This window comes from Odocoileus virginianus, chromosome 19, assembly GCF_023699985.2.
Source record: "Odocoileus virginianus isolate 20LAN1187 ecotype Illinois chromosome 19, Ovbor_1.2, whole genome shotgun sequence".
Lineage (NCBI taxonomy): Eukaryota > Metazoa > Chordata > Mammalia > Artiodactyla > Cervidae > Odocoileus > Odocoileus virginianus.
In genome coordinates, this window is record NC_069692.1 from 6,719,895 (window position 1) to 6,744,853 (window position 24,959).

Here is a 24,959-nt window from a genome sequence, read left to right on the forward strand (position 1 = left end):
TTAGAAAAATCAAAACCAATCCATCAAAGCTGAGCACTCCTTTGCATTCCTACTGGATTAATTTGGAAGTTAACTGAGGGGCAGAACAAGCTGAGTGAGGTCTGGTCTATCTGGTTCCCTCAGGGGACAATTTCTGGGTCGGTCATCTAAACTTCACTGTCTCTTCCCATCTAACTTTACATTCCCATCTGTTCTCACTTTGGGGTGAGGGAACTTTCCCCTTCTTTCCTTTGACACATACCGTAACTTGGAGGAGAGCTTCTTTTAGGGAGTTACACGTTCCATTCTGTACCCTGATTTGTGGAAAAGCACAGAGATAACAGAGTTTAGCTAATTCATTGACCTCATTGTGGAGTCTGAGCGAAGATTGTGTTGTTTTGGAAAATTATGACTTAATTTGATGTGATGTTTCTATTCCTCAGCTTTATGTAATCACAGGTTAAAAAAAAACACACACAAATTTTACTGTGCAGAAAATGTTAACTTCAAATTCATTTAAATATTTCCCCCAATTTATATGTATCATATATCCTAGAATACAATATTCAGAATAGGCATTATTTATCAATATTTAAAGACTAAATAATTTCTGGTATTTTAGTAGTTTTAAATAGTGTACTTTCTTTAAACCTTGTAGAAACCAACTTTATTATTAATTTCTAATACATTCCCATAATGATCAACTAAATCTTGACTCAGATAAGCTTGGGATAATAATACATTTTTTTTTTCATCTCTGGATTTAGTGCTTAATAAGAGTGCCAAAAATTTTAGGGATTGGGGCTGGCTTAAAGATTGAATTTTTATTTTTTTTTTTAACACATGGAAGCAATAAGTCTGCAATAAAGAGTCCAGTTGGAGAGGATGGTGAATTTCCATACCATTGTTCCATCCTTTCTGTTCAGTCTCTGTTCCTAGGATGAGAACCCAGAAATTGTGCATACAGACATATGTTTTTAAGGTAATCGTATTCTAAAAGTTTGAGAGGGCTTTCATAGGGTTTACATTAGCCCACGTAAAAGGAATCTTTCATAATTTTCAAGTAAAGAATTTTGTCTTTCTCACTGTTTCATGTTAGAAAGGATTATGCAGAAAGATATTTTTTTCTTATAAACTTATTATTACCATCAAATTTACTAACCCTCTGGCTTAAAAACATCAATCTGAAGAAGAGGGAAAACATCCTAAATGATCTTGAGTTTTTTACCATTGTGAAAAATATGTTGAAATAAAATTACTGTGTTGATAAAGAGTCATCAGAGACAACTATCAAGGCAGTAATCGGATGAACAGTTAACTACAATTTCATAATCTAATTAATGTTCTTTTTCTATGAGTGATTCAAAGCATTGGCCAACAACAAAAATAGCAATCAGGGAAAGTGTACTTATGTACTAACGTCTATCTAGATGGAGCCAAATTATCAGAATAGTACTCAGATACGCGATGACCTTCTTAAAATGGAACTTTGCCCTGAAGCCTGTTGAATGTTCAGTAAACAGCTTCTGTGGTCATAAATATGAACCAAAGACAGTCTTTCTGGGGATGCATTATGGGTGGAGCTGCTGTATCACCATTAGAGGTTAAGCGCCTGTTTTGCTGTGGGTCTTCCCCCTTGCCCTGCCCACACCGTGTCTCCTTCGGTGTCTCTCCTTTGCTCCTCAGTGTCCACGTGGCCAGGCTTCTCCCATCAGGCCTCTTTTTCCTCTCCCCATTCTCCCCTGGGCAACCTCAACCATTTGTGAAGCTTCAAATCTGAAACCGTCATGATTGACTCTGCCTGTGGGGCCTTAGACTGAAAATCCCAGCTTCATGCTGATTTTGGTAAGGATAAGAAATTTGTATGATAAAATGGTTTATGTGGAAAGATTTTAACATGAGACAAGGCGAAAAGGTAGACATCGGCATATGGATATCTGCCAGTTTCTGGAAATCAGCTTATCTCAAAATGAATTCTGTTTCTCTCAACTCTTTCTGGGCCTATTAAATTGTCTTCTTATCACGTGCCTAAGCCTCTCACATTGTATCGCTTTACTATGCATTATTTTCTTAACACATACATCAAAGGTTGTCCCTCATCTGTTTGAAAACCTCTAGTAGAAGTTCTGTGGTTATAGGAATAAGATCTTTAGGTCACAATCCTTATCTGTCCCAACCAACGTTTTGCAGTGTTATTTCTCACATCCTTTTATGGTTCTGGTACCACACTGATAATGTTGCTGGTGAATTTGAAGTTCGTCATGTCTCATCACAGAAAGAATTTAGTGAGAGACAAAGTCATAGGTAAAAAGTGGATTTATTTAGAGAGAACACACTCCACAGAATGTGGGCCATCTGGCAGGTGAAACATCTTGGGGGAAACACACCCCACAGTCAGAATGTGGGCCTTCTCAGAAGGAGAGAGAGCCTGAAATATGGTGGGTTAGTTTTTATGGGCTGGGTAATTTCATAGGCTAGTGAGTGGGAGGATTATCCCAATTATTTTGGGGACGAGGGCGGGGATTTCAGGAAATTGGGCCACTGCCCAATTTTTGGCCTTCTATGATTAGTCTCAGAATTGGCATGGTGCTGGTGAGTATGTCACTTAGCTTATGCTATTGTAAGCTTATGCTATTGTATTACAATGAGCATACAATGAGGCTCAAGGTTTACTAGAAGTCGAATCTTCCACCGTCTTGAACCTCGTTGACTCTAACCAGCTAGGTCTTTGTCATATCCTATAGCTATATCATTCTTTTAAAGGTTGTGCCCTATCCCCCTCCCTCCTATTTCAATCACAGTGGCCTGCTAGGCATTTCCTGAATGATAAGTTTTGCTATCAGCCTTTACTGAATCCTCTGAGCATATCCTTAATTTGGACCTTTCATTCAAGAAATAGAGTCCCTGTTTTACAGACACTTAACATTCAGTTGAAGAAATAGACACTAAACAGATAATTATACTGTGGTACATATTAGGATAGAGAAATATTCAGAAGACTATGCGGGGATTATAAAATACTTGATCACCTAATTCAGATGTGATAGCTAAGTTAACTTGGAGAAGTGAACATGGGTGAGGATTTAGGCAGAAGGAACAATATAAATAAAGAGGCAGGGAAATATTTGATAAAGAGATTAAAATGGTTTTGATATGACTGAAATGTAGAATGTGATGTTTGTAGCATGAAGTAAGGATCAATAGGTAAGTGGGAAAATCTTACATGTAATACTAAGCAGTTTGTTTTTGTGTAGAGGAAATAGACATGACAGAGTAGAACCAGACATAGATACAAATTCCAGTTTAAATACATCATATATGTATGTAAAATACACCTTATAAACTCCCTGAAAAAAAGGAAGTTATTACAAATTCAAAGAGCAATGGTCACAATTATCATTAGTTAAGGTAAAGGAGTGTAACTAAAGGGTTTTAAGCAGGAGGTTAACACAGACAGATTTACCATTTAGAGAAACCTCCGGCATTTTATGTTGAGGATGCATTGGGAGGGGTGAGACAGGAAGTCACAGAGATTGATTAGGAACCTATTTGGGTAATTTAGATGAGGGATTTAAGGGTCTTCTGAAACAAGGACATAGAAGTGAGGTTGGAGGAAAAGGTGAATTTTAGAGAGAGGAGGAGAGTGTGAAAGAGTCTTGCTGACTGATTAAGGAGGAGTTGAGCAGGGAAGACTTAGCTTGATTTCTAGTTTGGGTGAATTTTGAATGGAGGTGCCCTTTTACTGAGTCAGGGAATGTCATTAAAAACAGGTTTAAGCATATCACCTGTGGGAGATGATGCATTCATTTTAGACTTGTATGATTTGGGATGAGGAAGGGAAGTGTGTCTCGGAAGCTCCAAAGAGATTCTAACATATAGGATAGGACTAAGTAATCATTTTCTTATGTTGATGGCTGAGGTCATATAGATATGGTATGATCACACAGGAAAAGGATAGTCTTAAGAAGGGGAGTTACTAAAGCGGTCCTTGCCAACATTTATGAGCCGAGAAGGAGAGCTGTAGGGGAGGGTAGGATGGAGTGACTGGAAAGAAGGAAGCGGAGGGGAGAGAGCCACTGCCGAAGACCAGCAGGGAGACTTTTACCATGGAACATGTGGCCAACAATATTAACTGCTTCCCAGCTTGTCAGCTAGACTGACGGTCATACCTTGGGTATGGAAACCAGAAGACACTGGTGACTTTGAAAAAAGCACATGTAGCTCCCATTGTATTTGGTCTCGTGATTGAATGGTGAAGAATTAAATAGAGATGACTATTTCAAGAAATATGACTTATAGTGAAAGAGGAGGAATAAAGTTAGAAATGGGCTCACTCTTGCAGTGTTATTTGCTGAGCATGGGATGCCATTTTCTCAATTCGAATCCTTTCTTGTTGTTCTCCTTAACCTCCCTTCTCCCCATCCATATCCTCTCCCTCCACCTCCATCCAGCTAGCAGTCGGGTTTTCAATGTCTGAAACCTACCTTTTGTTTTCTGTTCCCCTGATAAACTATAAATGAATCAAACAAATATCCTATATTAATGCATACATGTGGAATCTAGGAGAATGGTATGGGTGCATGCATGCTAAGTCGCTTCAGTCATGTCTGACTCTTTGTGAGCTATGGACTGTAGCCCACAGGCTCCTCTGTCCATGGGATTCTCCAAGCAAGAATACTGAAGTGGGTTGCTATGGTATAGATGATCTTATTTCCAAAACACAATAGAGACACAGATACAGAGAACAAATGTATGGACACCAGGTAGGGGTGGGGGGATGAATTGGGAGATTGGGATTGACATGTATATGCTATTGTTATTGTGTATAAAATAGATAACTAATGAGAATCTACTGTATAGGACAGGGAGCTCTCCTCTGTGGGAGCTCTGCTAAATGGGAAGGAAATCCAAAATAGAGGGGATATTTGTAAACATGTAGTTGATTCACTTTGCTGTACTGCAGAAACTAACATAGTGTTGTAAAGCAGCTTACTCCAATAAAAATTAATTAAATAAATAAAGTAGAAAAGAAAAAGAAAAGGAAACCAAACTACAGACTTTAAAGGAAAAATGTAGAAAATAACTGTTTGATGTGGGCAAGAAATTTTTTGAGCAAAAAATTAAAATGCAGTAGGGTCAATCACATTATCAGAGATTAAAGTATTTGCATTAAGTGACAAATATTTGTGTGACAAAAGCAAGCACAGTTAAAAGGAGAATGACATCTGAAGAAGTGTTGGAACATATGGCAAAGGTAAATATGTGTACTGTGCTAAACATTCTTAAATATCAATAAGGAAATTAATAGCCCTGTATTTAAAGGTCAGAGGCAGATTATTTTTAGAACATGAAACTATACATCACTTTTATGGTTAAAAATGCAAATTTCAAAATGGGATATTACTATTCTATGTTACCCATAAAAGTGGTACCACTTAAACACAAATTATTTTTATTGTTGAGATGGTGCAGGGTGAATGTAGAAACTGATGACTCATCTTTCCAGGAAATCAGTTTGGTAATGTGTATCAAGACTGACTTGGGAATTCTATGCCTCCTCAGGTTAGAGTTACACACAGAAATGGGTGAGGGCATTCTTCTCTGTGCCATGCATTTGATTAGTAAAATACTGGAAGCAGTTATCAATTGCAACAGGAATATAGCTGAATAAATTATTAATTTTGGTTGTGCTGGGTCTTCATTGCTTGCAGGCTTTTCTCTAGCTGTGATGAGCAGGGCTACTCTCTATTTGCAGTGCACTGGCTTCTTACTGAAGTGGCTTCTCTTGTTGCAGTGCCCGGGCCCTAGGGCCCACCAACTTCAGTAGTTGTAGCACATGGGCTTGGTTGTTGCGGCTCCCAAGCTCTGGAACACAGGTTCAGTAGCTGTGGCTCACGGGCTTAGTTGCCTTGAGGCACGTGGAATCTTCCCAGAACAGGGATCAAACTTGTATCTCCTGCAGTGGCGGGCGATTCTTTATCACTGAGCCACCAGGGAAGCCCTAGTTGAATGAGTTATACCGGACGTTGTGGATTTATTAAAACCGTTGAAAGAATAGTTTAAAACATTGTAGCATAATGAAAAACTCACTAGGCAAGCCTACAGGTGCTTAACTTGCCCACTTCTGTGAAAAGAAAAAAAATATACATATATGTATGTTTAGTCGCTCAGTCATGTCCGACTCTTTTGTAACCCTTTGGACTGTAGCTGGCCAGGCTCCTTGTCCATGGGATTTTCCAGGCAAGAATACTGGAGTGGGTTGCCATTTCCTACTCCAGAGGATCGTCCTGATCCAGGGATCAAACCCCCATCTCCTATGTCTCCTGCAATGCTGGCACATTCTCCATCCACTGAGCCTTCAGGCTTAGGAAAAAAGTAAAAGTAAAAATTTCCATTACTTTTAGTTTCTTCCTTATAATTTCTTTATTTTATATGTATATATATATCATAATTTATAGTATTGATAATTAAGAGCTTTCTTATCATGAGATATCTCACAAAATATTGTAAGTCTTTTAATTCTTTCTAAATTGTTTTAAATAAGAAAGCTCGTTTTGCTTTCATCAGTTCAGTTCAGCTCAATTGCTCAGTTGTGTCTGACTCTTTGCGACCCCATGGACTGCAGCATGCCAGGCTTCCCTGTCCATCACCAATCTGGAGCTTGCTCATAAAATTGATTTTTTAAATTTCATATTTCACGTTGGTGTGGTTTCTTCATCATGTATGTTTGAGTTTTGAGACTTCTCATTCATAGTGGTAATTCTTAACTCAGGTTTGTGATGTGGGATAGCTTTAAAACCAGTGAAACCCCAGCACATAGATTTGGTTATTATTCAGGTTAGTTCTTTCCCCACATGCATGGTATGTTTGATTCATTGCTCTTATTATAAAAGTGAAAGCAGCATAATATTGGGACATTCAGATTATTTCATTTTCCCAGGCTAAACAGTCAATGATACTGAAACTAACATTAATAGTATGTAAATGATACCAACACTGGGTCCCCTGCTGATTTTTCTTCCTTTCTTTGGTATTAGCTTTACATTGGACTGCCATCTTTCTTTTTGAAATCTTTTTGGACATAAGCCAGTCAGAAAAAAAAATTATCCGCATTCCATCTCTCTGGGCAATGATAAAGTGCTCACTTTCTCTCATACAATCCTTAATATTTTTCCAGTTGGAAGTAGTCCCCTTTGAAGTCAAAGGTGCATTTTCAACAAATTTCCTGCACATTTTTACCCCTTTCTTTGGAAACTCCAGTTGGTATTTTGTTGTGTCCTTTTGGTGATGTCCCAGACCACTCCTGTCTCTCCCTCTTAGGACCAAGAGATCTTCCAGTCAGATGGGAAAAATTAATTCTGCTGGAATGTTTGAAAATAAATGTATTCAACTGAAAGGTTATGTTACAAAAATGTAGTCCTAAATCACGAGGTAGACATTATTTACAGGAATATATGGATTCTCCAGGAACCTCAGTTTGGAAATAGCATCTCCACAGAGGGTCCCTGGAGCCGCGTGAACAGGAGCTCCACAACCCAGAGTCTTCTCCATCACACAGCTCTGTCTTCCTGCCCTCGTAGCCTGAGAAATGTGTGCAGGTGTCTTATTGATTTGTTTAGTGTCTTTCTTGCCTCCAAAGAAGGCAAGCTTCATGTTTGCTCCCGTAAGCCTGGTGCCTGAGAACCTTGCCTGACACTAAGCAGGTGCTCAATAAATAATTTAAATAAATTGTTTGTCCCCAGGCATCACTGTTGTTGACAGTTTCTTTGAAGAATGATATTCTTGCTGCCTTGTATATAGAAATCCTAGTTACAAAGCCTGCTAGATTGAAATGTCTTTTGGATATCACCACTCCAATTTGGTGTCCTCAGCTCCCCATCCCTCCACAAAAAAAAAAAAAAAAAAAAAAAAAAAGGATTTGCTTTGTATTTGTTGAGTTAACCTCTGAAATAAGCACTGATATTCTGCACTGTAGAATTTCACATTTCTACTTCCTGTCCTTTTGGCAGGGAGTTACTTCTTTTGAATAATCTACTGGTGCTTTTTTCCTCCTCATAATTGTCTAGTGAGGCTAAAGGAAACATTTACTTTTAAATAGTTACCAATGAAGCTTCATAGAATGAACAGACTATTTAATGAGTAACATAGGTTCTCAGAACCTAAGGCATTACTTTCTTTTAAAATTTCGTTTTGAGATTGACATTTATACATTACTATATTTAACATAGATAACCAGTAAGGACCTACAGGTATAGCACAAGCGGCTCTGCTCAACACACTCTAATAACCTAAATGGGAAAATAATTTATAAAAGAAAAGATACATGTATATGTATAACTGAATCACTTTACTGTACACCGGAAACTAACGTAACATTGTTACTCAGCTATACTAAAAAAAAATTTAAAAAAGTTACTGATGTCTGTGATTTTATATCTTTAAATTGTATTTCATCACCTAGAGAGTTGTAGTTGCCTTCGGAAGCAGTAATTATTGAACATCTGGTTGTATTATCAAAAAGAATTACAACTGATTTAAATATTTCATTTTCTTATTTGGTGTCAAATAGTTTCTCACATATTAAAAAAATAATTTTGTCATGTATGGCCTTGTCTTAATATTTTTCAAATTACAATAAGGTTATTTAAAATTTGTAAATGAGAGACAGCCAGAGCATGTATCCACGATGTGGTCAATCTTCTTGGCCACCTTGTACAATGTCCTAGGCAAATATGGAGAAGCATATTAAGTCAGGCAAGATATTTTAGGCAGATTTTATCTGCATTGTATTCACCATCAAGGGCTGGTCAGCCTTCTGGAGATAGAACTAAATTTCTCAGCTACTTTGTCAGCCTCTTGATGGGCAGTAAAGTTGCTGCTGTTGAAAGTTTGTTTTATTTTGGTAATTTGAATAATTAAATTTATAGTTCAGATTAGTTTACTTGTTGTTACAAGGCCCGTCATCTCTTTCCATGAATGAGTTCACAGCTCGCCAAAACATGGTTGAGTTGAAAATAGACGTGAAAATAGAGATTAACTACTGCTAATGAATTTTCTGCTCAATTTGAATCTAAACACTTATGAAAATTAAGACAAGCTACAATTAACACTTAACTGCCAAAACAAGCAGTTAAAAATGAAAGCTATAAACAGAAATCATGTAATTTATAATTGTTTTGATTTGAAAAAAATCTATCAATATTAATGAAAGCGTTCAAGAGGTTGTTTTAATTTGCAGAAATGTCTGAAAAATTACATTTGATTGGGGAAGTGCTGAGTATTTGATTATATTCTTTAAAATTACTTTGAAGAAGGGATTTTATTTTTAATTCTTGATCCATTTGAAGAGATCTACTTTCTGTTTTTAATCCTTGAAAGGATCATACAATGATGTTTACTATTAAAGATAGTTTCATACTGCAGATGGCACCATGAATCAATTTGTCTTTAGCAAAATTGCTAGGTGAAAGGATAATTCATGTCTGTACCATCAAAAGCATCTAATTATTTGTGTTTTAAGAAGTGCACTGAGATGAGTAACATTTCAAAATTTACATTTATAACATACACAATTATAGTTATGCCATTGTTTAAAGCAAGTTCTGACTATTTCCTGTCTCTTGATAGGACTAGTTCACCATCAAAATAACTACATTTTTGTGTTTCTTTCCTGAACTAATTCTTAATATGCAGCTTAGAATGCAGGTAGGATGAAATACTTGCTATGCCTGTACTGTTGAATGCTTTCTGGATCAGTCAGACAATCTGTTTTCCCTGAGATGACTTGTAATTTTAAATGTCCTAGCACAACTTTCCTCCTTTATTCTACTTGCCTTTAAAAAATAGTACCAATGGTTATTTCAATTTGTATTCACAGTTAAGAAAATTGAAATTTAGTCTTACCTTTGCAGCTCATTATGGAAGAATCTCCAGCCTCTGCACTCTGACAATAAATTTATGCTTTCACTTTTTAACCATGAACTTTTCTGGGCATAGGTTTCTACCTCAGTGTGCACGGCAGACCCAGTTGAATGTATTTTGTGAATAATATTTCACCATCACACCATCCTATACTTTATTGAAACCAGCTTTCCTGTGGCAGTTCCAAAAACATAATTCTGGTACCTTAAAAAATAATGAAGTACTATACAGATGTAGGTAAAAATAGTCTTTTATGATGATGGAATGTTTTATTATGTATGCAGCTATCAATTTACCTAATAAATAATGTTCATTTTAATAAAATCCATGTACTTTAGAAAACTAGTACATCGATTAACCCATATTCACATTGAGTCATGGAAGGTACAGTTGAAGCTGGAAGACGCCTGTTGGTCTGGATGCTACCTAGATATCTTCTTAGCCTTTCAGAGAGTTATAGTATCTTCTTTCTCTCCTTTTCTTCCTTCTTGCCTCCCTCCCTCCCTTTCTTCCTCTTTGTTTTTCTTGACAGTATTCTCTATGCTGGTCTCAGCAAGCCCATGGATCTTTGCAGCAAAGTTATAATTCTGCACTATCCTTTTAGACAAGAATCATAAGTGCCCTGTAATACTAGAGGAAGTTAAAGGATTGAGGTCGGATGTAGGCATATATTTTCTTTTCACATGGTTGATCAAAAATGATATTAAAAAAATTATAGAATTACTTAATACCATTTGAAAAGCATTTTAAAATTTGATCATCTATCAGTACAAAGTGTATGTATCTGATTTCACCTTTTTACTGATGGTTTCTTAAAATGGTATCGTGGAGTAGAGTGTTATATGTGAAGCTTCTGCCTACATTGTTAATTTCCTCCAAGGAGAGCATATTTAACAGTAGTTTTAATGATACTTTTGGAGGATAATTTGCTAAAGTTGAAATGAGGGGGATCATTATGACACATAATTAAGAAAGACAGTCCTTTTCAAATATCAAGAGAAGAACAAAAACAAGCAGAGCCCATAAAACATTTTATAATGATTTCTCCAAAGAGTAAGCCCGATTCTGATTTTTTTCCTTCAGAACAAATCTCTTCCAAAAAAAAAAGAAACCCCACTTTGAAATGTTGATTATGCCATTTGAAGAAATTTGCTAAATAGTTGAAAAGTTCCTTTAATATGAGTTTTCTTACTGCTTGCCTTATTACTCAAAATTGAGACAAAATATTACTTGTTCATTGCCGAAGTAGCATTTAGCTAAGAATGGAAAATAGAGTTATAATTAGCATCATCATTGTGTTGCTTCTATTGAAAAAGTTCTTTTAGAAGGAAGCCTTAGCTCATTTGCTTACCTGGCTAATAAATTTGTTTTCCTTGGAGACAAATATCCTTAAAACAGTGTTTCTTGAGAGAACAGAATTCCAGGTTACACAAATAGAGATGCTTCCCTTGAGATACTGGAAAGGAAAGATGGACTTATCAGGTGGATACTAGTTCGTTTGTTGAAAGTCCTTTCCCTTATAACAGTAAAGCCAACAGGCTATTGTCTCTGGCATTTTAAAAATGATAACTGTTTCATAGATAAAATATAAAGACCTTTGTTATCAGTGAAGATTTTGTTAGTGAAAATTTATTTTGTTTTGGGGGGGTCACAGGTGTGGGGTATAATGACCTGTAATAATGTTGATCTTTCTGTGCCATCTGCAAGTCAAGCATTTTAAGTGTGACTTCATATTTGCATTGATTTTCATGAAACCCTTGGTCATCTGTACATCCGATGGAGCTGGCATTTGTATCAGGGTATATGTATCTGAAGAAATGCTCAGTGTGTAGAGTAAGTGACCGTAGAGTTCCAGCTTCTGTGTCTGGCTAGGGAGAGAGAGGAACTGACAGAGAGTTGGGAAATTAGATCCACTTCTGTTGGCCCACTAGGGCCAGCTCTTAAAATAGTTGTTCTTGTTTCTATCAGTTCTCATTTCCCATTGTCTGTATGGGAAGATTGTCATAGAAACAGATAAGACTTGAGCTGGTAGTGGAATAAAGGTTACTGTATACTTTATCTTCCAAAGGTGGACAGCAGGAGTCAACTAATTTCATGCAAGCCAAGATAGAAAACCAAGTTGTTACCTATTTATGCTACTTTATGGGACTACATTACCTACTACATTTTACAATTAAATCTTAAGTACATTATTAGTGATAGTGGAATTAGAAGTATATAAGAAGGATTCTTATTAAATTAAAGCAAATCAAATTTAGATCTCATAAATGTCCAAGAGATAAAAAACATAATGAAACTCAAGAACATTAATGCCATTTCATTGTTCAGTGATTATTTATTTTAAATATAATGTTAAAGAAAAATTTAAGATGGGTTATTTTTGCTAATGGCTGCTGCTGCTTTTTCTTACATGTAATTTATTTTTAGTTATTGGCAAACTACCTGGAAATTATTAAATGACTTGGTATTTGTTGTGTTGGAAATTGTCATCTTTAATAGCTTGAAAATGTCAACAAGTACCAAACATATTGAAAATAATTTAAAACATGTCTCATTCCCCCAAACTAGGTGTTTAATTTTTTCTGTTATGCACAGAATGGAGATGAAAATATAATTGCTGCTGCTGCTAAGTCACGTCAGTCATGTCCAACTCTGTGCGACCCCATAGACGGCAACCCCCCAGGCTCCCGTCCCTGGGATTCTCCAGGCAAGAACACTGGAGTGGGCTGCCATTTCCTTCTCCAGTGCATGAAAGTGAAAAGTGAAAGTGAAGTCGCTCAGTCGTGTCCGACTCTTCACGACCCCATGGACTGCAGCCTACCAGGCTTCTCCATCCATGGGATTTTCCAGGCAAGAGTACTGGCGTGGGGTGTCATTGCCTTCTCCAAAAATATAATTATGTGCCTTAAAAAAAAAACTTTTTGCTGATCTACCAATCAGTGAATGATAAATGACGTTTTATATCAATAACAACTTTTGTTTTTTTGCAAGTTTGGCTTTTTGAAATAATTGCCAAAGGGAAAAAAATTTCATTGTTCCCTAACAGTAAATTAAGGATCCGGAGAGATCCACTAACTGTTTCAGTATGTTTAGTCTTTCAGTAAACTTTATTTTCATTACATTGAATTGTATTATTAAAAACTGAAATGATTCTATAAAAATTTATTCAATGGCACACTGACTTTGGGATGTATGTTTTTGAAAAATGCCTTGATGAGAGAAACTCTGTTGGCAAGATCAAGATCTCATAGAAAACATAGATTTAGGAATAAATAAATAAAATACTTTAAGTATGTATTTAAAATAAGGTAAATGAGAATACTGCTTGCAAAAGACACTGGAATCATGGGTGTAAGCCTATGGCGTAAGTACCTCTCCTGAATGATCTTCAGTTCATAAAGTGCTGCTGAAAGGTACATGGCATTAAGTACATTCTCCCACATTTTGTGTTGTACAGACTACACTTCATCTTAAGGATTTTGTTAGACCAACTTCTATTGCATTGCACCTTTTTTGGGGGTATATATATACCCCAAATAAATATACATTTATTTTCCTTAAATCCAGGCAAAATATTTGTGAAACTGCCCAGCCTTTTTACAAATTATTCTGGGACTGAACGTTATGGTTTTCCTTTCCTGGTCTTTGTTCATTTATGGAGTGGCTGAAGTAACACATAGTGTTGGGAAGCCTAAGGTCAGGGTAGAGGGTTAGGGAACATGAGTAGCTAAGTGTCCTTTTGTTTAAGGGGCAGAATATAACTGTGTGTCATAAATAGATCTCACGTTTTAAAATTCAGGTGAACAAGTATGAAGCTGTTTTCTCAAAATAAGAGTTGGTGAAATCCTCATTGCTAATGGATTATTGAATGGCCAGTCTGTATATGTTTAGAACTTTCAATCCTCCCCTCCTTTTTTTTTTTGGTGAGGGAGAGAAGTTTCTTGAAGTGATATTTTTTATGATTCTAGTAAGGCATTTTTAGATAATATAGTTGCATATAACATTTCATTGCATAGTCTAAAATTTAAGCTAAAAACAGTCAACTTTTCATTGATTCCATGAGTCCCTTGAGGGTTATATACAGTACAATGTTGAATTTGTTATTTTTGTTCTTTAAAATAGTAAGCTTGCCAGTTATATCAGCAGGTGGAGTAATTATCAAATTGCACTGATTAATTGCAAACAGGACCAATGAATAAACATGTAGTGATAATAAATTTTATAAAATAGTGATCATTTGTAATCTGAAGTGATAAATAGCTAACAAATAATTTGTCTCTTGGTATAGTTGGTCAGTTCATATAGCATCTTGGTTTGCTATAGTAGAAAACTTACTTGAATGTTTTTAGGGATGACAGATACTATCCCACATGTTAGTACTTTCATTGATGGATAATTCTTATTGGATTCTTCAGGGAAACCATCGTGCTAAAATAACTCATCAAAGAGAATTTCTGCTGTATACTGTAGTTATATTTGCTTTTTATAGTCATTCTTTGATAAAATCATTTAAAGAAGGTTACTTTTCAAATTCATATAGTGAGGTTCAAAAGAAATATTCTAAAATATTAGCAGATATTTCTTTCTAGGTAGAGGGTTTATATTATGAATTATTTTAATTTTATCCTTTATCCTTTTCTCCATTTTCCAAAATTTCCAGTTGCTTACTTCCTTCTCAATTTGGCTGTCTATTAAGTCTGTCAAAAAAAAAACCCCAACCCTACTATTTTCTCAGTGTTCCCCTCAGAAGCTGGAAAGTGAAAAGAAAGTGCATTTCAGGCGGCTTCTTTATCATCTGAGCCTCCTGGGATGCCTCATTAATGCCTGACGTTCCCTTACACCCTGCATTCAGTCCACCTGGTGGAGCAGGACTCTTAAAAACAAGCCTCTAACCCAACCATTTAACTTAATACCTCCGTTACCCCAGGCTTCCCTGGGGGCTCAGGTGGTTAAAGAACCTGCCTGCAATGCAGGAGACCCTGGTTTGATCCCTGGGTCGGGAGGATCCCCTCCAGAAGAGAATGGCAACCCACTCCAGTGTTCTTGCCTGGAAAATCCCATGGACAGAGGAGCTGGGTGGGCTACAGTCCGTGGGGTCGCAGAGTCAGAGGCAACTGTGCAACTAACACTTTTACTTTGTTACATGAGTGAAAACCACCACCTTCTTCTCAGAAGTGCTTCCTATAGAGTAGTTTGAATGGCCTTTTCAAAATGCAGATGAGATCATGGCAATCCCTTGTCCCCGTGGTGTCCCGTCACCCTCACAGTGAAACTCTAACTCCTTATTTTCTAGCCCTCTCTGCCCCCTTCATTCTTCTCTGTCCTCAGGGATCTTCTTGTTCCTTGAATGAATGTAATTGTGGTCAAAAAACACCAGTCTAAAAACATGTACTTCTGACCATAGCTTCAGAATATCTTACTGAGCAGACAAAAATAGAAAAATTGATCAGATAGGACAAAAATGCCCTGGATGAGTGATTTCAGTGTCTTATGGTGTGATGTTATTATTATTATTATTTTTCTTTACCTTTTTCTTGACACCATATTTTGTGTAACATTTAGAACTTCTATAGCCAAGGCTGATTATATAATTATGAAAGTAACTAGGAACCACTTCTCTTTTAGTTTCTTGGATAAATGCTACATTTGATTCAGATGTGATTCAGATTTTACTGTAATTTTAATCACCAACTCAGTAATCATTGAACAGAAAGTTAGTATATGATTTTCTTTTTAGTTCTGTATTGGCTATTACTTCTTTCAAATGATGATAGGAGTAGTCCTCAATTACATTCTATTAATACTGTTGCAAAGATCATATTGTAATTGAGGGAAAGGAGAGAGATTGGAAATCCAAAAACATAGACAGAATCTGTAGATAAATACGGTATAGCCAGAGGAAAAAAAACCTAAAATATCACGTATAGGGAATTACATTAGAAGTGATGACTTATTTCTAATCAAAAACAATGAAAGCCAACATACGACATTTTTAAAAGGTTGGAATTAAAAAAAAACCTAATCACCTGAAAATCTACATTCTGTCAAACTGTCCTTCAAAATAGAGGAAAAAGAAAAATTCAGATAAATGGAAAATGAGAGGATTCACTGCCATCAGACCTGTACTGCAAGAAATGTAATACAAAAGGAAATTCTTTTGAATTCATGTTGAAAGGAACACCAGTTGTTAAATCTGTAACTAAAAGCTGCAGAACATACATTCTTTTAGTGCACATAGGATGTTTGCCAAGATAGACCATATGTTACACCATAAACAACTTCTAATAAGGCCTAAGCATTTTAGATTGTTCATAATGTTGTCTGACTACAATGAAATTAAATGAGACATTAATAACAATGAAAAGCCTAGAAAATAAACAAGCATGTGGAAATTAAAAATAAAAGTCTAAATAATGATGGGTCAAGAAAGAAGTAACAAGCAATTATACTCTTATGAAATGAATAATCAGTTCAGTTCAGTCTCTTAGTTGTGTCCGACTCTTTGCGACCCCGTGGACTGCAGCACACCAGACTTCCATGTCCATCACCAACTCCCGGAGCTTGCTCAAACTCACATCCATCGAGTGGATGAATGATAGTGAACATGTTACACAAAATCTGTGCTTAGCAGCTAAAACAGTGCTTAGAGGAATAAAAATAACCATAAATTGTATTTTATAATATATATATATATATATATATATATATATATATATATATTAGAAAGAACAACAACAAGAAACAAACCTTAAATCAACGTTCAAAGTTTCCACCTTCAGGAAAAGCAAAGTACAGCTTATAGTAAGTAGAAAAAAGAAAATAAAGATAAGAACAGAAATCAATAAAATAGAAAAAAGACCATAGAGGAATTAAAAAAGCAAAGAAAGCAGAAAAAGAAAATTGGTTCTTAGGAAGGATTAATAAAATTAATAATCTGCTAGTAAGACTGACCGTTTAAAAGACAGAGAAAACATAAATCACCAGTATTGGCAATGAAAGTAGGAAAATCATCACAGACCTCACAAACATCTAGACGATGTAAGGGAGTCCTCGGAATGACTTTGTGTACTGGGCATGGCTTTACCTGGGTGCTCTTAACAGTGGGGGGAGCACCAGGAGCAGGGCTGGGGTGGGGTGGGGTGGGTGGAGGACGGGAGATAACGCTTCACATCTACTGTGTGCTCTTTGCTCTGCTGGGAATTTACACACCTTCTGTTATTTAATCCTTTCAGCTTCTCAATACAGTATCTGTTATGCTCATTTTTATAGATAGGAAATTGAGGCTCAAGAAAGGCAATTAATTTACCCGGGGCTAGATAGCAGGAAAGTAGGGGAACTGAAAACTGCCCCATGTCTATCTCAGAGAAGGACCCAGTATGCTCCCCTGAAACTTTTAATGTGTGGAGAACATAGCAATAGTTAATCTCAGGGAATAAAGTACAAAGCTCATGGAACACATGAAGCTGGATTTCCTGTGTGGGTGTTACTCAGCGTTTTCTCTGATGACCACGTTGTTTCTTCTTGTTTATTTAATCCAGAACACAATTGTTCAAGTTTCGTATGCTGAATACCCATTTTCTCTATTTGTACAATGAAATCCATTTAAATTAAGCTGATGGTTGTTACAAAATACATTGAATGTTAAGAAAACTATTATTTTACATTAAAGATGCAAGTGGCCCCCTACTGCTCACCTGCACCATGGATATGAACATCATTTTAGTAATTTAAATGTTGATCTTTTTTTTTTTTTTCCATTTATTTTTATTAGTTGGAGGCTAATTACTTTACATCATTACAGTAGTTTTTGTCATACATTGAAATGAATTAGCCATGGATTTACATGTATTCCCCATCCCAGTCCCCCCTCCCACCTCCCTCTCCACCCGATCCCTCTGGGTCTTCCCAGTGCACCAGGCCCGAGCACCTGTCTCATGCACCCAACCTGGGCTGGTGATCTGTTTCACCCTAGATAATATACATGTTTCAATGCTGTTCTCTTGAAACATCCCACCCTCGCCTTCTCCCAGAGTCCACAAGTCTGTTCTATACATCTGAGTCTCTTTTTCTGTTTTGCATATAGGGTTATCGTTACCATCTTTCTAAATTCCATGTATATGTGTTAATATACTGTAATGGTCTTTATCTTTCTGGCTTACTTTGCTCTGTATAATGGGCTCCAGTTTCATCCATCTCATTAGAACTGATTCAAATGAATTCTTTTTAATGGCTGAGTAATATTCCATGGTGTATATGTACCACAGCTTCCTCATCCATTCGTCTGCTGATGGGCATCTGGGTTGCTTCCATGTCCTGGCTATTATAAACAGTGCTGCGATGAACATTGGGGTGCACGTGTCTCTTTCAGATCTGGTTTCCTTGGTGTGTATGCCCAGAAGTGGGATTGCTGGGTCATATGGCAGTTCTATTTCCAGCTTTTTAAGAAATCTCCACACTGTTTTCCATAGTGGCTGTACTAATTTGCATTCCCACCAAGAGTGTAAGAGGGTTCCCTTTTCTCCACACCCTCTCCAGCATTTATTGCTTGTAGACTTTTGGATAGCAGCCATCCTGACTGGCGTATAATGGTACCTCATTGTGGTTTTGATTTGCATTTCTCTGATAATGAGTGATGTTGAGGATCTTTTCATGTGTTTGTTAGCCATCTGTATGTCTTCCTTGGCGAAATGTCTGTTGAGTTCTTTGGCCCATTTTTTGATTGGGTCATTTATTTTTCTGGAGTTGAGCTGGAGGAGTTGCTTGTATATTTTTGAGATTAATCCTTTGTCTGTTGCTTCGTTTGCTATTATTTTCTCCCAATCTGAGGGCTGTCTTTTCACCTTGCTTATAGTTTCCTTTGTTGTGCAAAAGCTTTTAAGTTTCATTAGGTCCCATTTGTTTATTTTTGCTTTTGTTTCTAAAATTCTGGGATGTGGGTCATAGAGGATCCTGCTGTGATTTATGTCGGAGAGTGTTTTGCCTATGTTCTCCTCTAGGAGTTTGATAGTTTCTGGTCTTACATTTAGATCTTTAATCCATTTTGAGTTTATTTTTGTGTATGGTGTTAGAAAGTGTTCTAGTTTCATTATTTTACAGGTGGTTGACCAGTTTTCCCAGCACCACTTGTTAAAGAGCTTATCTTTTTTCCATTGTATATCCTTGCCTCCTTTGTCGAAGATAAGGTGACCATAGGTTCGTGGATTTATCTCTGGGCTTTCTATTCTGTTCCATTGATCGATATTTCTGTCTTTGTGCCAGTACCATACTGTCTTGATGACTGTGGCTTTGTAGTAGAGTCTGAAGTCAGGCAGATTGATTCCTCCAGTTCCATTCTTCTTTCTCAGGATTACTTTGGCTATTCGAGGTTTTTTGTATTTCCATACAAATTGTGCAATTATTTGTTCTAGTTCTGTGAAAAATACCGTTGGTAGTTTGATAGGGATTGCATTGAATCTATAGATTGCTTTGGGTAGTATAGACATTTTGACAATATTGATTCTTCCAATCCATGAACACGGTATATTTCTCCATCTGTTTGTGTCCTCTTTGATTTCTTTCATCAGTGTTTTATAGTTTTCTATGTATAGGTCTTTTGTTTCTTTAGGTAGATATACTCCTAAGTATTTTATTCTTTTTGTTGCAATGGTGAATGGTATTGTTTCCTTAATTTCTCTTTCTGTTTTCTCATTGTTAGTGTATAGGAATGCAAGAGATTTCTGTGTGTTAATTTTATATCCTGCAACTTTACTGTATTCATTGATTAGCTCTAGTAATTTTCTGGTAGAGTCTTTAGGGTTTAAATGTTGATCTTATAAAGAAGGAATAATAACACTCTGAAAAATACATTTTATTTTGCTTTCTTCTAGGAACTGTTATTTTTAAAAGTGGCAATTAAGCTTTTTTACAACTCTTTTTCTGATACATTAGGAAAAGGAGGCCCTTTTCCCCCCTTTGAATCTGGCGAGTTGAATGTAAAATATTTTGGGACATATTTTAAAATAATGAAAGGTAAAGTAGGATACATTTTTGTAGGTTTTATTTTTACAGTCTGATTAAGCTTATAATTTTGAAGCATTTATTAGGAAATGAATTAATAGTGTTTCCATGATCCATCCCAGAAATGCATGTGAAGCTCATGTTGAAAACTTTAGGAGAACAGTATCTTGGCATGTATTGAAATGTATTTCATGTTAAGTACATAATTAAAACTATTATCCTAAATTATTTTTGAGTATAAACCATAGAATGTTTCTTACGAGTATTGTAAATGATCTCTTGTGAATGCTGAAAGCTTGTTACACACCTTTTTATTTTGTAAGATGTGTATTTCTGTAATCTTGATATAATTAACATGAAACATATTGGAGGACTGGATGTTTGAAATGCTCACTTCTCTAGCAAAGCCATATGTTGTCATATTTTCTAATACAGCTAGCTCAAGTTATGTTTGCTATATGTCATTGTAATCCAAAAGAATTTGAGTCTTCTAGCTAGGCAGACTTTGAAAACAGCCACCAATTCTACCATTAATTGCGCTTTTGTTTTTGTTTTGCTATAAACTATATTTTGGATTCATTGTTTTCTTCAGTTATGTTTGATAGGAAAAACATTATATGCAGTTGTGTGGAAACAAAGCTCTGGAACAAAATGAAATATGAGCTCTGCTGTGAAACAAACATTGCAATGTGCACATATGGAATGAAGCAGCGTTTGTTGGAAAACTCGAATCTGTGGTGTGACAGCAGTACTTATATTTAAATTTCACAAATAGCATTGCTAGCTTAAATGAGATGATGCTTTAAAAGAAAAAGAGCAGAATGTGGAGAAAAAGGAAACTTCATGCACTGTTGCTGGGACTATAAATTTGTGCAGCCACTATGAAAAACAGTTTGGAGATTCCTAAACAAGTTAAAAATAGAACTACTGTATGATCTTGCAGTTTCACTCCTGGGTATTTATCTAAAGAAAACAAGAATGATAATTAGAAAAGATATATGCACCCCTATGTTCATTGCAGCATTATTTACAATAGTCAAGATATGGAAGCAACCCAAGTGCCTATCAATAGATGAATGGACTTAGAAGATCTGGTATATCTGTATATACAATGGAATCTTACCCAGCTTACAAAGAATGAAAAATCTTAGTCATTCTTACAAAGAATGAAATCTTGCCATTTGTGACAACATGGAGGGACCTAGAGGGTACTAGGTTAAGTGAAAAATCAGACAGAAAAAGACAAATACTGTATGGTTTCACTTGTGTGTGGAATCTAAAAAAAGCAAAATAAATGAACAAACATCAAATAGAAACAGTGTTTTAGATACAAAAAACAAACAGAGGGGAGGGGAATGGATAGAAGAAAGAAATAGGTGAGGGGGATTAAGAGGTACAAACTTCCAGTTGCAAAGTAAATTAGTCACAAGTATGAAATATACAGGCTTCTCAGGTGGCTCAGTGGTAAAGAATATGCCTACCAGTGCAGGAGATGCAGTTTGATCCTTTTGGTCAGGAAGACCCCTGGAGAAGGAAATGGCAACCCATTCTAGTATTCTTGCCTAGAGAATTCCATGGACAGAGGAGCCAGGTGGGCTACAGTCCATGGGGTCACAAAAGAGTCTGACATGATTTACTGACAAAACAACAATGAAATATATAGTGTGGGGAGTATAATCAATAACTATTTAATAGTTTTATATGGTGACATATTGTTAACTAGATTTATCGTGGTGATTAGTTTGAAATCTACAGAAATACAAAATCATTGTGTTGTGTAGCAGGAACTAACAGTGTGGTAGATCAGTTATATTTCAAAAACAAACTCAGAAAAGATATCAGATTGATTGTTACTAGAGATGGACAGTGGGAGGAGGGGGAATTGGATGAAGGAAGTTAAAAGGTACTTCCTGCTAAAAGATAAGTCCTTGGAATATAATGTACAGCATGATAAATGTAATTAACAGTGTTACATGTTTTTTATGAAAGTTGTTAAGAGAGTGAATCCAAAGAGTTCCCATCATAAGGAAAATAAGTCTTGCCATTTCTCTAATTTTGTGTCTATATGAACTATTCACTAAACTACCTATGATAAACATTTCATGATATGTGTAAGTCAAATCACTATGCTGTACACCTTAAACTTATACAGTGATAAATGTCAATTATATTTGCAGAAGACTGGAATTAAAAAAAGAAGGTAGTGTTTCCAGTGTGGATAGGGCCTTAAAATAAAATTATACAGGGACAAGTTTTTCCTATTGCCTGATACTGCCTGAACTCAATGGATAGTTCTGTTATATTTTATGACTGCAGTTAGTGGTATTTACATAATCCTAAATCAAGATCCTTTAGTGTTGAGGTAGGGCTACTGTAATAAATCTAGCACACTAGATAGAGAAAAATAGGTACTTTCCAAAACTAGCCAAGTCTGCTTCTGAGTTGTAACTGAGTTGTCTGGTAAAAATATATGTGAGACAAAAGGAACTGATAATTAGGATAGAAGATATCTTAGAGAATGTCCAATTCAGCTTCCCCTTCTGCTCTAATCTCTCTTGATCCCCTTGTAATTTCTTTGCATACCCACGGGTCTGCCCCCAGAAAACTACCTGTGGGGCAGACAGGTATCTGCATAAAAATCAGCAAGGGTCTTTAGCTCTAGAGTAAGTTAAGAAGAGACTCTGCAGAGTCAATTCTACCTGTACCAGGATCTCTTTTTCAAAAAATCAGTTCATGATAAAATGAGAATAATAAGAGTGCTGTCTCTATCTCCCTGTCCCCTCCCTCCACTTTGCGCTGCCTCCTCTCTCTTATTTCATGGAAATAGAAACTCTTCAGATACTTAAATACTTCCTTTGGAAGGTCAGTCCTTTATTCTACAATTTTGTTCATCTTCTGTTATTCATATTATATACATTTTCCTCATTAACTGATTATGTTAATTGGTTTTAATGCCTTTGTCAATGATTCAATGAAATGTACATTGCCCATTTCTTTGTTTTTGTTTAGGAAATTGTATCAATTCATATGGTGATGCTGTAGACCAATTTTTTTTCATTATTGTGCAGCTGTTTTAACTCTTCATAACTATGTCTCTCTTTTGTCTTTGCTTTTTTGTGCAACTAAAAGGCCCACTTAGGTGGGTTCCAAGAAAATAATTAATAGAAACAGCCTGTCCTAACAAGTGTTCCAGGAATGTTCAAGATTTTTAATAACTTCTAAAAATCTTATATATTTCAAGGTTATAAAATGTTCGAGCTAAGTCATAGGCTTTAAATTATAGGTAATAATATTGGGTTTTTGAAGTTCAAACTAGATAATTAATTTGAAAGAGATGCATTCCTTTTCTAAAGGATTTTCCCCCTTTGTTGTTGTTAAGTCACTCAGTTGTGTTTGACTCTTTGCAACTCCATGGACAGCAGCACGCCAGGTTTCCCTGTCCTTTAGCATCTCCTGAAATTTACTCAAACTCCTGTCCATTGAGTCGGTGATGCCATCCAACCATCTCATCCTCTGTCGTCCCCTTCTCCTCTTGCTTTTCATCTTTCCCAGCATCAGGGTCTTTTCTTACTTTTTTTTTTCATTTATTTTTATTAGTTGGAGGCTAATTACTTAACAATATCATAGTGGTTTTTGTCATACATTGACATGAATCAGCCATGGATTTACATGTATTCCCCATCCCGATCCCCTCTCCCACCTCCCTCTCTACATCAGGATCTTTTCCAATGAGTCGGTTGTTTGCATTAGGTTGCCAAAGTATTGGAGCTTCAGCTTCAGCATCAGTCCTTCCAAAGAGTATTCAGGGTTGATTTCCTTTAGGATTGTCTGGTTTGATCTCCTTTCTGTCCAAGGGACTCTGAAGAGTCTTCTCCAACACCACAGTTTCAAAGCATCAATTCTTTGGCGCTCAGCATGCTTTATGGTCCGACTCTCACAACCCTACACGACTACTGGAAAAACCATAGCTTTGACTATACAGACCTTTGTCGGCAAAGTAATGTCTGTTTTTCCCCCTTAAATTCATTTTTTAACCATTTGTTGTTCATTGACCAGTAATCTGTTTAGGGAAAATGACAACCAATGAAAAGTGAAAATATAGCAAAGAATGTCTTGCCAACATTTATTATGCCAAACCCCTTTCTGAACTCTTCACTTGGGTTATTTCATTTAAAATACTGTTAACACAAAACTGTAACAAAAACCAATACTGTGAAATAGGAGCCACCATCATCTCCATTTTTACAGATGAGGGGACTGAAACACAAAGAAGTTGAGCACCTTGATCAGGTTTACACAGTGAGTTTTGTTGTTTGCCGCTAAGTTTTATCTGACTCTTTGCCACCCTCTGGACTGTGGGTAGCACTGAACTTTGGCCACCTGATTCCATATTACTAAATTTCCCTAAAATCTGTCTTTAACAGAAAACCAGAGGCTGTATCCTTGGTAAAAGTTGAAAAATGCTTGTATTAAATATTTATGGGAATCTTTATGGAGCATTTGGACCCTTGGAATTGGTTTTACAATGGCTTTTCAGTTTAATATGTGTCTGATATGAGTTTTAATGGTTAAATGTATACTATAAAGAATCTCTAGTTGAATAATCCTTTTTTGTTAGAGTAAGCATTACAAAATTATCATATTATGCAACAGTTGATATTGTCACAAGTTTTGGTGAATTTTTTTTCCACAAGAGGCATTATTTATAACATCGTGTCTGTGATACTGTTTTTTTCCTTTAACAACTAACAGATATAATTATCTTTTTAAAAAGTTGTGGGTAATCTAAGTTTTAATAAACTTTTGTATTACTGATAGGAGAAATTTGGTTAGCAGAGTCTCTGGCTTTGTTTACAATTCTTCAAAGGCAGTGAGTGAGTGAAAGTTGCTCAGTTGTGTCCAGCTCTTTGTGACCCCATGGATTATACAGTTTGTGGAATTCTCCAGGCCAGAATACTGGAGTGGGTAGCCTTTCCCTTCTCCAGGGTATCTTTCCCAACCCAGGTCTCCCGCATTGCAGGTGGATTCTTTACCAGCTGAGCCACAAGGGAAGCCCAGGAATA

The 24,959-nt window shown here is 36.2% G+C and overlaps 1 protein-coding gene across 3 annotated transcripts in view; it reads left to right on the forward strand.

Annotated features, from left to right (window-relative positions):
- BCKDHB (branched chain keto acid dehydrogenase E1 subunit beta) overlaps positions 1-24,959 on the forward strand; it is a 271,343-nt gene that overhangs the window by 206,976 nt on the left and 39,408 nt on the right. Inside the window, exon 10 of one of the 3 annotated variants that reach the window (XM_070449827.1) lies at positions 12,496-12,750. The exons of the other annotated variants lie outside the window; for them this stretch is intronic. Within the exon in view, the coding sequence (XP_070305928.1) occupies positions 12,496-12,750 (255 nt within the window). The remainder of the gene's footprint in view (positions 1-12,495; positions 12,751-24,959) is intronic. 3 annotated transcript variants of the gene reach the window in all.